General features: G+C 37.1%; 2 protein-coding genes across 2 annotated transcripts; both read right to left on the bottom strand.

Annotated features, from left to right (window-relative positions):
* Nucleotides 1-723: 723 nt before the first annotated feature.
* On the bottom strand, nt 724-7,954 carry stard4 (StAR-related lipid transfer (START) domain containing 4). Its single transcript, XM_026929100.3, has 6 exons — nt 7,798-7,954; nt 7,269-7,390; nt 5,555-5,604; nt 4,596-4,722; nt 4,280-4,394; nt 724-3,053 (listed from the first exon to the last, which is right to left on the bottom strand). Exons 2-6 carry the CDS (start codon nt 7,371-7,373, stop codon nt 2,815-2,817), a joined length of 636 nt encoding a protein of 211 aa, XP_026784901.2. The 5' UTR covers nt 7,374-7,390; nt 7,798-7,954; the 3' UTR covers nt 724-2,814.
* Nucleotides 7,955-9,167: 1,213 nt separating this feature from the next.
* On the bottom strand, nt 9,168-14,322 carry dtwd2 (DTW domain containing 2). The gene is made up of 6 exons (XM_026928829.3): nt 13,938-14,322; nt 12,058-12,148; nt 11,795-11,889; nt 11,511-11,703; nt 11,124-11,252; nt 9,168-10,429 (listed from the first exon to the last, which is right to left on the bottom strand). The coding sequence occupies exons 1-6, from the start codon at nt 14,093-14,095 to the stop codon at nt 10,259-10,261; spliced, it is 837 nt and encodes a 278-aa protein (XP_026784630.3). The 5' UTR covers nt 14,096-14,322; the 3' UTR covers nt 9,168-10,258.
* Between the last annotated feature and the right edge of the window lie 7 nt (nt 14,323-14,329).

Raw genomic sequence — 14,329 nt, 5'->3', positions numbered from 1 at the left:
GTGTGAGTCTGCCCTACTAGCCAATCCGGGCGCAGGAGGCGGGGTTTTGTGGGACAAAATAATAAAATGCTGCAGTATTTAAATGCTGTTTTATTCAGTGTTTATTGTAATTATATATTTCTCATTTTCTGGAGACTTTTGATGATTGAAATATAAGTTAATTTAAATTAAAACTCGAATAACCCCAATTTAGATTTCTATTTTTTTCTGCTTATAATGCAACATATGCTGTAGTGTTTGCTGTTTAAATTAGATTTTCAGAAATAATTTCCACACAAAAGTAAACAAACCTTTCAGTCTTTGCTTGTTTTTCTCTTTTTAAAGCGCTCTAAACTTATTCAGTACATACTGAAAACACTGAGAGTTATTAAATGGCCCCATCTACAGGCGAAATAACTGTGGAATAATATTTGAGCTTTATTTTGTTTGGAAAAAAGTTTTTTAAACATATTATACATATGTAAAAGTATACATGTGAATATATACACATTAATTTTACACTCCCAGGTCCCCAAGAACTATGTTCTCAACTGTATATACATTTTTAATAGACTTGTAGAACTGTTGGTATTAATAAAACAAAAATAAATAAAATAGAAATGAAGAAATCATGTTTTTAAATAGTGAAACATACATATGGAATTCCTTATGTTATTTAAAAGAAATATATAATAATTATATGTATAAATATATTAATAAAATGGTGTGAAAAGCTAGAAATCAGTGATCACAGACCCACGCTGCTGTTTTTTTTTTAAACCCAACATTCAGTAAAAGTCCAGAAACTCAGTAATGCTGTGTACATAAACACTTTATTCAGAAGCTGTGTTTACTGGAGGATAAAAATATCATAAACCAAATATTCACCGGGAAGAAGCCAGAGCTCAGATTAACGCTCAGTGCATCTGATAGCTGCTTTTTGTTGTTTTGTTTTGACTTTAACATGTTGTGAAGGTCAGAATATCAGATTTATTCTTCTTTTCAGTTTATTTTCTAATGAATTTGGAAAAAAAAGATGTAAACAGGGCGTAGTTACCTGTTTCCAAGCTTACACACAGCTTACTCAGTGTTTATAAAGTACAAAGATATGAAGGACAGGAGCAGAAACACACTTCAGTTATATTCATTTTAATGATTTTAATAATAATAATAATAATAATGATGATGTAAATACACGCCATGTGGAATACGCATCTCAAAAAAAGCCAGTTTTTCACAGCAAGGAAAAATATCACAATCTTTCCCTTCTTTTAATTTGTAGCAAGACACAAAGATTACAGAAAGTTTAGTGTCTAAAAGCTACAGCAAAACCATAAATATTGGCACCTCTAGTAAAAATTGCAAGTGGCACTTTCTGATTTTCTGAATTTTGAGACTTTTGATGAATGAAAAACAAATTAATTTAAATAAAAAGTGAAGAAACACAATTTACCTTTCTGTTTTTCTGCTTATAATGCAACATATGCTGTAGTATTTGCTGCTTAAATTAGATTTTCAGAAATAATTTCCACACAAAACTAAACAAACCGAACTCTAAACTGAAAACTAGTCAAAAGTAATATCTTGAATCGTATTTTTTTTTTTTTACTAGTCGAAAATAATGATTGATTATGCCTTACACAGTTGCCATTTTAGACTAAAGAGATGTGTAATGCTTGCCATAAATCAGCACCATAACATTTATAATCATATAAGGAAAAAAAATCCTGAGATATATCGTTTATAAAGTGTTTCTTATACACTCTCACAGAAAAATATTTCTTTTTTTTTTCATGTAGCATGCTGTTTTTTTAATTCATGTGTATTCTTTCATGTTTTCTCTTTGTACACGTAAACACGTAAATAAATAACCTGAAATATATGTTTCGTTTTTTATGTACACGAAATGGATCACTTGTTCTGGGTCCTAGCGCTAGTGGTGTGACGATACATCAGTCTGACGGGAGTCTGTGATAATATGATCAGAAATAGGTACAAGTTTTGCGATAATGGTACAGAGAAGGGTGAAACGTTCTCGAGTGTACGGTTCAGCTGATAGACGTAACGTTAATTACACGCTCGGACGCAGGGCTCGGACGATATATCGCTTCCTGATCGAGCGCAATGAGGAATTTAGGATATCGTCACACAACTAGTAGTGAGAACAATCTGACCTCAACGCTACAAGGGCAAATTCACCCTATCTATCTATCTGTCTATCTATCTATCTCTATCTATCTATGTTTCATTTTTTATAAAAACATAATGCCGTGCTTATTATATTGAGGGATTCTTGTACATGGAATGTGTACTAGAGAGAGAGATAGAGAGATGGAGAGAGAGAGGGAGAGAAACAGAGAGAGACAGAGAGAGAGAAAGATAAACAGAGAGACAGAGAGAGAGACAGGTCTAGGTTGTGAGCAGTTTTGCCATATCTGTCTATCTATCTCTCTATCTATCTATGTTTCACTTTTTATAAAAATATAATGCCGTATTTATTATATTCATGTATTCACGTACATGGAATGTGTACTAGAGAGAGAGAGAGATGGAGAGAGAGAGAGAGAGAGAGAAAGAGAGTGAGACAGGTCTAGGTTGTGAGTGCTTTTGCCGTATCTATCTATCTATCTATCTATCTCTATATATGTTTCACTTTTTATAAAAATATAATGCCGTATTTATTATATTGAGGGATTTGGGTACATGGAAGGCGTACTAGAGAGAGAGAGAGAGAGAAAGAGAGAGAGAACGACAGACAGAGAGAGAGAGAGAGAGAGAGAGAATGAGAGAGAGAACGACAGACAGAGAGAGAGATAGAGAGAGAATGAGGCAGGTCTAGGTTGCGAGTGCTTTCTTGAGGTCAGCGTAGAAGTTGATGAGCGAGGTTGCCATGGCGACGTCCACCGCAGACTGCGGGATTTTGCCCCTCAGGTCGGTCTGGATGTACCCGTTGAGCAGACTGCAGGGGGCGCCGTCGACTTCGCCGCCATCGACGGGAACGCAGAACCAACCGCACGGGTGATTATAACCTCTCACACAGCTCTGCTCCCGCTGCTCACCCTCCACACTCACACCTGACACACACACACACACACACACACACGAGCCAATCAGGAAAGGGGTGTGTCAGCAGGAACTGTTTTTATTCCATCAGTTACTCCGTATTATTAAAACCCTGATTTTTTTTCAGTCCAATTTGCGCTGATCCGCAGTTCTAGTTTTATTATTGTGATTGTATTTTTAATCACAACTTTTATAAAAACGCGCATTACAGCAGCGCACTTATACGCCACGTGAAAACAATTAACATTTAACCGCAAAGAAGCGTAAACTCCTCCGTCCTGAAGATGCTGGAAAACTTAAAGTTACAGCTTTACCTCTGACTGTTACAGAGCGCTGACACTGATAATAACGATAACTTATTCGAACGAGCGCATTAATATAAACCTGCACTACTGTCAGAGCTGCTGTTATAGAAAACTAATCAACACCTTCTGACCAATCACAATCCAGAACTCAGCAGCTCTTTTCTAATTTTCAGACATCAACAAGACAACAGATATAGAGAATATTTTTTTATTTATGTCTTTTTAAATACACATCATGAACTGTGAGGAGGTTGTTGTGAAAATGTGAAATCAGTGCACGTGTGTAGCGTGGCGTCTTCGTGGTGTGTCTAGCGTGGCGTGTTCATGGCATGCCCGTAATGTGTTCAGTGTATTGTATTTGTGACGTGTTCGTGGTCACGTTCATGACACGTTTAGCGTGACGTGTTTGTGGCGTGTTTAGCGTGACGTGTTCAGCGCGACGTGTTTGTGGCGTGTTCAGCGCGTCGTGTTCAGCGCGACGTGTTTGTGGCGTGTTTAGCGTGTCGTGTTTAGCGTGACATGTTTGTGTCGTGTTCAGCGCGTCGTTCAGAGGTCATTTGTGCCAAATGGAATTAGAATATTAAATGTTGAGTCATAAATGTGAGTGTATGAGTAAGTGTGTGTGTATGTGTGTGTGTGTGTGTGTGTGTGTGTGTGTGTGTGTGTACAAATGGGACTGTATATATATATATATATATATATATATATATATATATATATGTGTGTGTGTATGTTGAAGTATAATGTATATATGAGTTTTAGATTTTTATACAGTTTTTTATGTACTTTTGCATTGTTGGTTTTTTAGGTTGTTGTGTTGATGTTTTTGTTTATACTGTATGGTGAAGCAAAAGACAAATTTCCACTTTATGGACAATAAAAGTAACTAACTAACTAACTAAGTAACTAAGTAAGATGTAAAGGTTTCTCACCGCAGGACAGAAGGCCACTCTGGTAATCGGTGGTGTAGGAGAAATCCACGAACTCTCGAGGAGCGATGATGTTCCACAGCTGTCCTGCAGTGGTGTAGCGCATCACACAACACGCCTACAACACACACACACACACACACACACACACACACACACTTTTTTTAGATGGCTTAACATCTTAGAGTGATTTTATTCATTACTTATCATTATCTAGTTTTATTTCAGTCATTGTAGCAGTCAGTGACCTGGTGAGAGAGATGAAGACACTAAATTCATCTTTTTAATCACTATTTTAAATGATTTTTTAATTTTTAACCTTGTCTAGAGTTTGTACGATGTCCATGGTGGTCATCAGACTGTCCCACTGTAACCGATACGGTCCCGGCCGGATGTAGTCCACTATCCTGCACGGCTTCTCCATCACCAAGCCCTCCACTTTATACCTGCATGCAAGGTATCTCTTCAAATATCAGCTATTATACAAGCAAATGATGCCATTTACACAAATCACCAATACTGGAATTAGTGCAACATACAATTACAAACAAAAACCTCCAGAAAGACGAGTAGGAAGAGCAACTCAGAACATGCATTAGCTCTTCAGCTCTGATTTACTCAAATCCCAAATAATGTGTGATGTGTGTCGTAAAGGTCATGACAAAGCGCGAGCTCTCTTCATGAGAACATTTTACACGTTTACACATTTACAGAGGAACGAAGATGGAAATCACTGCGCACTCTGTACAAGTTTCATTTTTATCCCCTGCTCAGATGATGTGAGTCTCTCGGGATGACATCAGTAATGAAAATATTTGCATCTGAGGACCTTGAACAAGCGAGAGTCCAGCTGGAACCTTCACTGATCACGTTATTGGGTCAGAACTTTATTTTCAAAACACTACAATCATGATTGTGTCCAAATCATGGCCTTTAAATCAGATCCGATTTAAATCTTCTCATTTATTTATTTTTCCTCTTCTGGAACTTGGACATTAGCACAAATCAGACTGAGTAAAGGTTAAATTTTTGCAAAGCATTTTGCTGGAAATGTATAAAAAAGGTCTGGATTTCTGGCTGGAGTTCTCACATGTGGAGAAATCCAGATGTTATTGTTACTAATCGAGACACGAATAAGACACAGAGTTATCGCAGAGTCGATACTGAAGTGGGCGGAGTCACACCGGGTTCCTGTGTGACTAAATAGAGCTTTTTTTTATGCTTTAAAGCCTCAATTTCAGCTTTTCAGTGAATCACAAACTCAGAGGACGGACTCACAGGAAGCCGCTGAACTCTGCCGAAGGTTTCCTCCAAACGGTGACATCTTTCTGTAGAGGGAAAAAAAAGTCTTAGGCACATGCAAAGAAATGCTGTAGAGTAAAGACGCCTTCAAAAATAATGAAACTAAATGTTTCTACATTTAAAAAAATACTATAAAGAGCAGTAAACAGTAATAAATGAAACAAAGTCAGTATTTAATGTGACGATCCTTCACTTTAAATAAATAAAGCAGTATCTGAGGTGCAGTGTGTGCAGTTTTATAAGGAAATGAGCTGGAAGTGTTACTGAGCATCTTGCAGAAGCAGCCACAGTTCTTCTGGAGACTTTGACTGTCGACTCGCTTCTTATTTCTGCAGCGAAACCCAGCAGCCTTCATTATGTTTTTATCTGAAAAGTGTCTCTTATGGAATCTGCTGCTTTCTTTACTGACATACAAACATTTTTCTGTAATGTTTCATTTTGTGCTGGAAAACTAATGTTTGGAATCTAAAATGTTTTTGTACTGAATCAATAATGTAGAAGTCAGAAAATAAACATCTATAACAAAGTTTGTACTAAAAATATATACAGGGTGCCAAGACTTTTGCACAGTGCTGTATTTAAACCAGAGTTCACTTTATTACTACTGACATAATCCAGGCTTTTGTGCGTTCCTTTGTCTAGCGTTTGTCCTGTCCCCTGCAGTCCTGTGCTGCTCGCCTCGGTGTTATAGTTTACGTTTCATATCCATCGCTCACGTTTAGACTTCTAGTTTAGTTATTATTTATATTTGTTTGTGTTTAGTTTGTAAACAAACCTCTTTCACTCGCATCTCATTCCCAAATCCGTGACGTGTACCTTTCACGTTCAACAGCATGAACGATGGAGAGACAGAGGTAATAATAATAATAATAATAATAATAATAATTTTTCATCTTGCATTGCTACAATCACTCTCTTGTATTTCTGGAATGTTCCCAATAACTTGTTTCATAGTTATCACCTTTTACACCACAGCGCTGCTGAGTTCTGCGCTCTGATTGGTCAGAAGGTGTTGATTAGTTCTCTAGAACAGCAGCTCTGACAGTAGTGCAGGTTTATATTAATGCGCTCGTTCTAATACGTTATCGTTTCTATAGTAACAGCTCATTCACTGATAATAAACATAATAAAAAATGAGTGTAATCGTTGATATGGTGAAGTTTGTCTTTTTGGTAAAGAGATGTTTATTATTTAACATTTATGGAAGGAGTCTCCAGTGTCAGCGCTTTGTAACAGTCAGAGGTAAAGCTGTAACTTTAAGTTTTTACGACATCTTCAGGACAGAGGAGTTTACGCTTCTTTGCGGTTTCTTGCTGTTTGTGTGTTTTTTTGTCTTATTAATGTGAAGAGAAAGAAGGAAGAGAGGCTGGTGAGGGAACGACTGTTTATCGCTGCTATAAGGTAAGTGATAACAGGAACTAACTCGTCACACCGACATATAAATGAATAAAAAGTATGCATCATTCTTTATTAAATTAAAATGCTCAAATTTTAATAATTGGCAAACTGCTGTTGTATAAGAAGAATAAAATCTTGGAGGTTTGGTGTTCTAGGAATCAAACTTCAATGTCACTCTTCAACGTCTGTCTCAAAGATCCAGAAAAAAAAATAAAAATCTACATTTGGTGTAAAGATGATTATTCTGAAAAAAGGAAAAAAAAAAGAAAAAGTATAAAATAAAACCACAAACCGATTTCTTTGCCACTTTCCACTCCTTCTCTTCCAGGTTATGGTAAGAGATCAGAGTGTTCTCCAGCCGTGTTCTCAGCTCAGTGACGTCCGGCAGACTGCCCATGATAATCCTCAGAAAGACTGTTTCAGATAAAGAACAGAGAAATGGAGGGATTGTGGAAGAAAAATACACCAAGATACAACCAAACAAACAAACAAACAAACAGGAAGGAGAAGAATAAAACAGAGTAAATAAATGCAGGAGAGTTCAGTCCTGACCTTTAACCTGAACTTTCCTCCTGATTATATAACACTGGAATGATTATATTATATATATTATCATCTTTAACACATGCTAAGACTTTCTGTACACTCTATTTAACACCCTGATGGATGTGTTAATGAGTTAATGATGAGAAATTGAGTGCATGTGTGTTAGACATAACACCAAAACACTGAACATCAAAATGATTTAAATGAATGATTCAAATGAATCATTTTCCTGAATCACGTCTGATTAACTTTTAATCCACATTAATGTTACATACCTTTATCTGAAATCTATCTCGAGAACTTGCTGAATCTTCTTTCAACCTTTTTTTTTTTAAATTATTTTATTAATGCATCTTTTTTCGCTTTTTATATCGCAAATCTAACCAAAAGTAAATACATGAATCAATTACGGAACGGTTTTTTTCGGCAGTTATGCCAACAACCAATCAAAATCAAACGTCCCGCCCACGAACGTGCATCCTGTTTGCTGATTCGTTCATAGTCACGCATGTTATTAACATGTAGAAGCTGATTGGTTAAACAAAGCGTCGGATGGTTTTTGGTCACCGGAACAAGCTGCAGCACCGCGCTGGTCCACTAGAGGGCGACAGAAACAAGCATAAATCCGTTATTCCGCCCAACATCACGTCATCAGCGATCCCGGAAGTAAATTCATATCGAGCTGAAAAACCGATAAAAACAACAACAACAACGAAGTAATTCAGCAGGCAAGATCTTTTTCTTTTCACTTTATCTCTACATCTTGCTTAGAATCTTTGACTCTAATTTTAAATTAAAGTTGTATATATTGTAATGTTATTTCTCGTATATAGATTTGCATATTGAATAATTAATTATAATGTGAATATTATGATTTTAATATGTGAATATTATGAATATTATATACATAAGGGCAGAATTTTTCTTAATCGATTTGGTCTCATTAATAAACATTTTTAGAGTAAACAACAAGAAAAGCCTAAAAACTGCAAAAAATAAATAAAACATTTATGTTATTATGGATATCACATAATTTGTTTTATACAAAATTACATTTTATACAAAAAAATCTGAGATGAACAAATGGGTTTCAGAAATTTCCTCATTTTCTGAGGAAATATTTGATGAATGAGATATTTATTATAAAGATATACGAGATAAATAACTTTTCCTTATTGTCCTGAACATTCTGATAAAATACATTTTAATTTTATTTTTAAAGCTCAACACTTACAAGCTATTTTTAATACTTTAATAGTTTTTGACTGATTTGTAATATTTTCTAAAGTTCACTGATACTATAAAACAAGACTTAATTGTATTTTCTTAATAATTACCAATTATTTTTCATTTCATGAGCTGGAACTTTACCAGATTAGTGTGTATACACGTGTACGTATTTCTGTATTTACTGAGAATATCTAGATCTTAAACATCGAGCTCTAATTATAGTTGTCAAATAATATTTCCCACAAAGACCAAAAGATTTTATCCAATATCCAAAATCAGATACTGCAGGTTGATCCACGTGTACAGATCTTAACATCATTTGTTCCAGAGATATTACTATGTTGTTAAAAAATAAATAAAAAAGTGTTGGGATGTTTGATGAAAGGGAATATTCACTTCTGACTCACAATCCAAATCCTTATAAAATCATTTATTTCAGGAAAATTCACCAAAATGATGTTAAATTCTACTCTTTAAAAAAACAGTCTTTAAGAACACAACAGAGAGAAACACAATCCACAGAAGCAGCAAGTTTTAGTTACATTAAGACCAGCTGGTGTCAGAACAGAGTGTGTATTTTTAAAAATATGAGACAGCAAAAGATTTAACCGTCACACAGACTGGATTTACTGATACATCGGCAACGTTCATGAGGGAAAACACTACAACGAAACAGCACTGAAATCTGATCTCAGCGCTTAAAGATACAAAAAGCCTTCCGTGGACCTTCAGTGAAAGGTTTTTCCAGCATTTAACTTCAGATCCAGATGTTGCCAGTGAATAACTCTGTAGTTTAGTGTTCCAGCAGTAAACAAAACCTCCATTAACATCTCATCGCTTAACAAAAAGAAACCTACACAAGTTAAATATTTAAAAATCTAGGGAACATTTCTGCTCCGGGGGTCGGAGTCAATCATACATCATACGTCCCGGTCATAGTCGGACAGTGAGACGTCCCAGTCGTAGTCGGATAGTTGGATGTCCTGGTCGTAGTCAGATAGTCAGACGTTCTGGTCGTAGTCTGATAGTTGGACGTCCCAGTTGTAGTTGGACAGTCAGACGTTCTGGCTGTAATCAGATATTCGGACGTCCCAGTTCCAGTCGGATAGTCAGATGTTCTGGTCATAATCGGACAGTGAGACGTCCCGGTCGTAGTCGGATAGTCGGACGTCCCGGTCGTATGTGGACAGTTGGACGTCCCGGTTGCAGTCGGATAGTCAGACGTTCTGGTCGTAATCGGATATTCGGATGTTCTGGTTGTAGGCGGATAGTTGGACGTCCCAGTTGTAGTTGGACAGTCAGACATTCTGGCTGTAATCAGATATTCGGACGTCCCAGTTGCAGTCGGATATTCAGACGTTCTGGTCATAATCGGACAGTCAGACGTCCTGGTCATAGGTGAATATTTGGACGTCCTGGTCGTTGTCTGATAGTCGGACGTCCTGGTCGTTGTCTGATAGTCGGACGTCCTGGTCGCTGTCTGATAGTCGGACGTCCTGGTGGTACTCAGACGTCCTGGTTGGTGATGAGTTTCTGCATCCTCTTGATCTTGCGCTTGTTTTTGGGCAGGGGTTTGTCGTACAGGCCGCTCTTCAGCAGATGCTCTTTGCTGTGGTGAACCTGAGCACCGTGCTGCAGCTGGAACGAACACAGAGCTCGCAGAGGCCTCAGGAGAACCTGCAGACAGGAAGTGAGGCATCAGTGATGCAGGAAGTGAATGATCCTTTTTAAACGGTAGAGCGACCATCGCACTGAACACCTTCTCTCTCTCTCTCTTTCCCAGTTAAGATGATCTTAACTCTTACGATGTCTAGTCAGAGTTCTACTAGAACCTCAGTGATTTTAAGAGACAATGCTAATCCTTCTGATTTGTCGCTTTACTCCAGAAGCCCTGAACCACAAGTTGTGGGAAAAATTTTTTTTTTTGAAGACTTACGTTGTTATTTTTAGTTAATATCTTGTTATTTCACGTTCTTATTTCTTTATTTCGAGATATCTCGTCATTTCTAGTTGATTTCTGACTTCAAGAGAGTATGCTGCTATATTTCAAGATGTGTCATTATTGTCATTGTTTCTACTTAATGTCTCATTATTGTGTCTTAGTAACTCAATTTCTAGTTAATATCTTCTAATCTGAGATAATATAAAGTCAAAATAATGAGATCTAAAGTTACAGTAATGACACGTACTATTTGGTAAAAAAAAAATATAGTGATATGATATAGTTGAAATAGCGCTGCAACATTGTTTTTCACAACTGCGACTAATTTAAATAAAACCGAGGATCATATGTTTTGCCTCAATTCCAACTTGCACAGGAAATGAGGTCGTCCTCACACCGGTGCTTGTTAGAGTCGTCCTCCTGACCCACCTCCTGTATGGCTTGGTTTTTCTCCATGATGGACAGAGTGACAGCAGCACACTCGAGTGTGGACAGGCACATGTTGGTGGGCTGAGTGCGGATCACGTACTGACTGGAGGGGGCGCTGTTTAACTGCACCTGCAAAACACACAGGCTTCACCTTCACGGCTGAGTTTCTGGTATCGTTATCGTTACTATAGTAACAGCTCGTTCACAGGGATTTGCACGACAGATAAAAATAAAAACAAGCGTAATGTGTTGATTCTGTGAGGAGACGTTTACTGGACATTTACGGAAGGAGTCTCCAGTGTCAGCGGTTTGTAACAGTCAGAGGTAAATAACTGAATAAAAAGGATGATGTGTCGCTCTTTAATAAATAACGTAAGGAAGCGGTACCTGTTTGGGTAAGTGGAACAGAGCGTTTCTGAGGAACATGTCCTTGGCTTGGCTCCACGTGCCGTCTATAATAATGACGTTGTGAGGAGTCGCGGTGAAGTCCACGTCCATGTCCTCCAGGTTTTCGGCGTCGGATCCGGGATACAGGACGAGGGTGTGCGCGTCTCTGCACACGGCCGCTAACTCGGCATGTCTGAGGGCGGGAGGAAGGGGGAGGAGTTTCAGGATTACTCAACGTTATTACGAACAGAGAGTAACTCGAGGATGACCGTGAGGAGACGCACCTCTCTTCGCTAAACCGTCTTCCAATCAGGACTTTACATTTGCCTTTAGGTAAGCAGGCGGCCAGCAGGGGGACGGTACGGAGCACTCGACTCTCCTGAGGGGCAGGGCAGCAAGAAACCGTATTGATTTGATTGCGATATATACAGAATATAAAATCAGCACCGTTTGGATTGTAGTGAGAACTAAACAGGAATAAAGTTGAATTGTGTGTGACAGAGAACCGTATCATGTTCCATCTAATGCTGTGGGGAAAAACACTGACCTCTGCAGGATGCTGAACGATGTACAGGCAGGTGGAGACGTCCAGCGGCTCGGCGGGGAGAAACGGACACAGACACACCTTCACCGGACGGCTAGGAGCAGAAAAACAACGATTCACAAAGATTAACAAACAGGAAATGCACGAAGTGAACACTGTGTGTCAGTGAAATGCTGAGTGATGGAGTTACTGCCGCCAGAAACTGATTAAAGAGTAAACTGTTTATCTTCCAGAGCGTTTTATTCCTCTTACACCACAGCAATTTGCTCATGATTACATTTTTTAAAAAACATATTAAAGAAAGACACATCGTACTTTGTTTCTATAGTAACAGCTCGTTCACCTGGTTTTTAAAAACAGATTCAAAACCATGTAACGGTTGATGTGGTGAAGTTTCTGTACGGTAAGGAGACGTTTGTTTAATATTTATGGAAGGAGTTTAACAGTCAGAGATAAAGCTGTACATGAATTTAATCAACACATTTATGCTCTATAGTTATAAAGAGGTTATGAGAGTTACAAATAGGTTATAAGAGTTATAAAGAGGTTATCAGAGTTATAAAGAGGTTATAAGTATTATAAAGAGATTAGAGTTATAAAGAGGTTATGAGTGTTATAAAGAGGTTATAAGAGTTATAAGGAGGGTATAAGAGATATAAAGAGATTGCAAGTGTTATAAAGAGGTTATGAGAGTTATAAAGAGGTTATGAGTTATAAAGAGGTTATAAGCGTTATAAAGAGGTTAGAGTTATAAAGAGGTTATGAGTGTTATAAAGAGGTTATGAGAGTTATAAAGAGATTATAAGTGTTATAAAGAGATAAGAGTTATAAAGAGGTTATAAGAGTTATAAGGAGGGTATAAGAGATATAAAGAGATTGCAAGTGTTATAAAGAGGTTATGAGAGTTATAAAGAGGTTATGAGTTATAAAGAGATTATAAGTGTTATAAAGAGATAAGAGTTATAAAGAGGTTATAAGTATTATAAAGAGATTAGAGTTATAAAGAGGTTATGAGTGTTATAAAGAGGTTATAAGAGTTATAAGGAGGGTATAAGAGATATAAAGAGATTGCAAGTGTTATAAAGAGGTTATGAGAGTTATAAAGAGGTTATGAGTTATAAAGAGGTTATAAGCGTTATAAAGAGGTTAGAGTTATAAAGAGGTTATGAGTGTTATAAAGAGGTTATGAGAGTTATAAAGAGGTTATGAGAGTTATAAAGAGGTTACGAGAGTTATAAAGAGGTTATGAGTGTTATAAAGAGGTTATGAGAGTTATAAGGAGGGTATAAGAGATATAAAGAGATTGCAAGTGTTATAAAGAAGTTATAAGAGTTATAAAGAGGTTATAAGAGTTATAAAGAGGTTATAAGCGTTATAAAGAGGTTATAAGCGTTATAAAGAGGTTACGAGAGTTATAAAGAGGTTATAAGCGTTATAAAGAGGTTATGAGAGTTATAAAGAGGTTATGAGAGTTATAAAGAGGTTATGAGAGTTATAAAGAGGTTATGAGAGTTATAAAGAGGTTATAAGTATTATAAAGAGGTTATAACAGTTATAAAGAGGTTGTAAGTGTTATAAAAATGTTATAAACTCAAGCTGACATAAGATCAGAGACTGTTTACATCTTCAGAATGGACTTATTTTCTATTTTACACAACTGATTCCAAAACTAACTTACATACAGCTGTTCTTTTTTTAAGGGGAAAAAAAAAAACAGCACTAAGCAGCTGTAAACAGCTGTATCTCATTTGCTCAGCTTCACCTGCAGCCTCAGCGCCTGAATGATTCAACACCTGCATCCAGGTAACACAGCCATGCTAGTCAGTTAGCTAGCTAGCTGCAGACCTGATGATAATAATAATAAAAAACAACAAAAACCTCACCAGCATCGTAAACAAGTCGGTCTCCTCTCGCTAACTTCAACAGGCAGCTCGGATAAATCTGCAAAACCTTCAGGATCTTCTTCCTGCGCTAATACTTCACCTGAACCCGGAGTGCTAGCTTCACTAACAGCACAATGTGAAGATGGAGATTCAGACATGTCTCGCAACCGGAAGTGACGACATTCAGGGCTGCGTTCTGCTAGCTAGGTAGAACACTAGCGGGTGTGTAAGCCTGCTTTCTTATCTAACTATTCTGTAGAGTATATGCAGTATATATAGTATATAAAACTTATAGATACACTTTTAAGAGTTATATAGATACTATTTTTGATCTTATATAAATATACATTATATGATCAGGGGAAAAAAGACCGCTATTTGGCGCACGACTC

This window comes from Pangasianodon hypophthalmus, chromosome 15 (genome assembly GCF_027358585.1).
Source record: "Pangasianodon hypophthalmus isolate fPanHyp1 chromosome 15, fPanHyp1.pri, whole genome shotgun sequence".
Classification (NCBI taxonomy): Eukaryota; Metazoa; Chordata; class Actinopteri; order Siluriformes; family Pangasiidae; genus Pangasianodon; species Pangasianodon hypophthalmus.
Note: the sequence above shows the minus strand (reverse complement) of the source record. Positions and strands in the feature narration are given on the sequence as shown.

Excerpts from the sequence above, each read along its gene's own strand:
- stard4 (XM_026929100.3), bottom strand. The coding sequence starts at position 7,373 with ATGGGCAGTCTGCCGGACGTCACTGAGCTGAGAACACGGCTGGAGAAC. Across the intron at positions 4,395-4,595 it reads TCGTACAAACTCTAGACAAG|GCGTGTTGTGTGATGCGCTA; the intron begins GTTAAAAATTAA and ends TGTGTGTTGTAG. Across the intron at positions 3,054-4,279 it reads GAGTGGCCTTCTGTCCTGCG|GTGTGAGTGTGGAGGGTGAG; the intron begins GTGAGAAACCTT and ends TGTGTGTGTCAG.
- dtwd2 (XM_026928829.3), bottom strand. The coding sequence starts at position 14,095 with ATGTCTGAATCTCCATCTTCACATTGTGCTGTTAGTGAAGCTAGCACT. Across the intron at positions 12,149-13,937 it reads CCGACTTGTTTACGATGCTG|CCGTCCGGTGAAGGTGTGTC; the intron begins GTGAGGTTTTTG and ends TTCTGCTCCTAG. Across the intron at positions 11,704-11,794 it reads AGACGGTTTAGCGAAGAGAG|ACATGCCGAGTTAGCGGCCG; the intron begins GTGCGTCTCCTC and ends TCCCGCCCTCAG.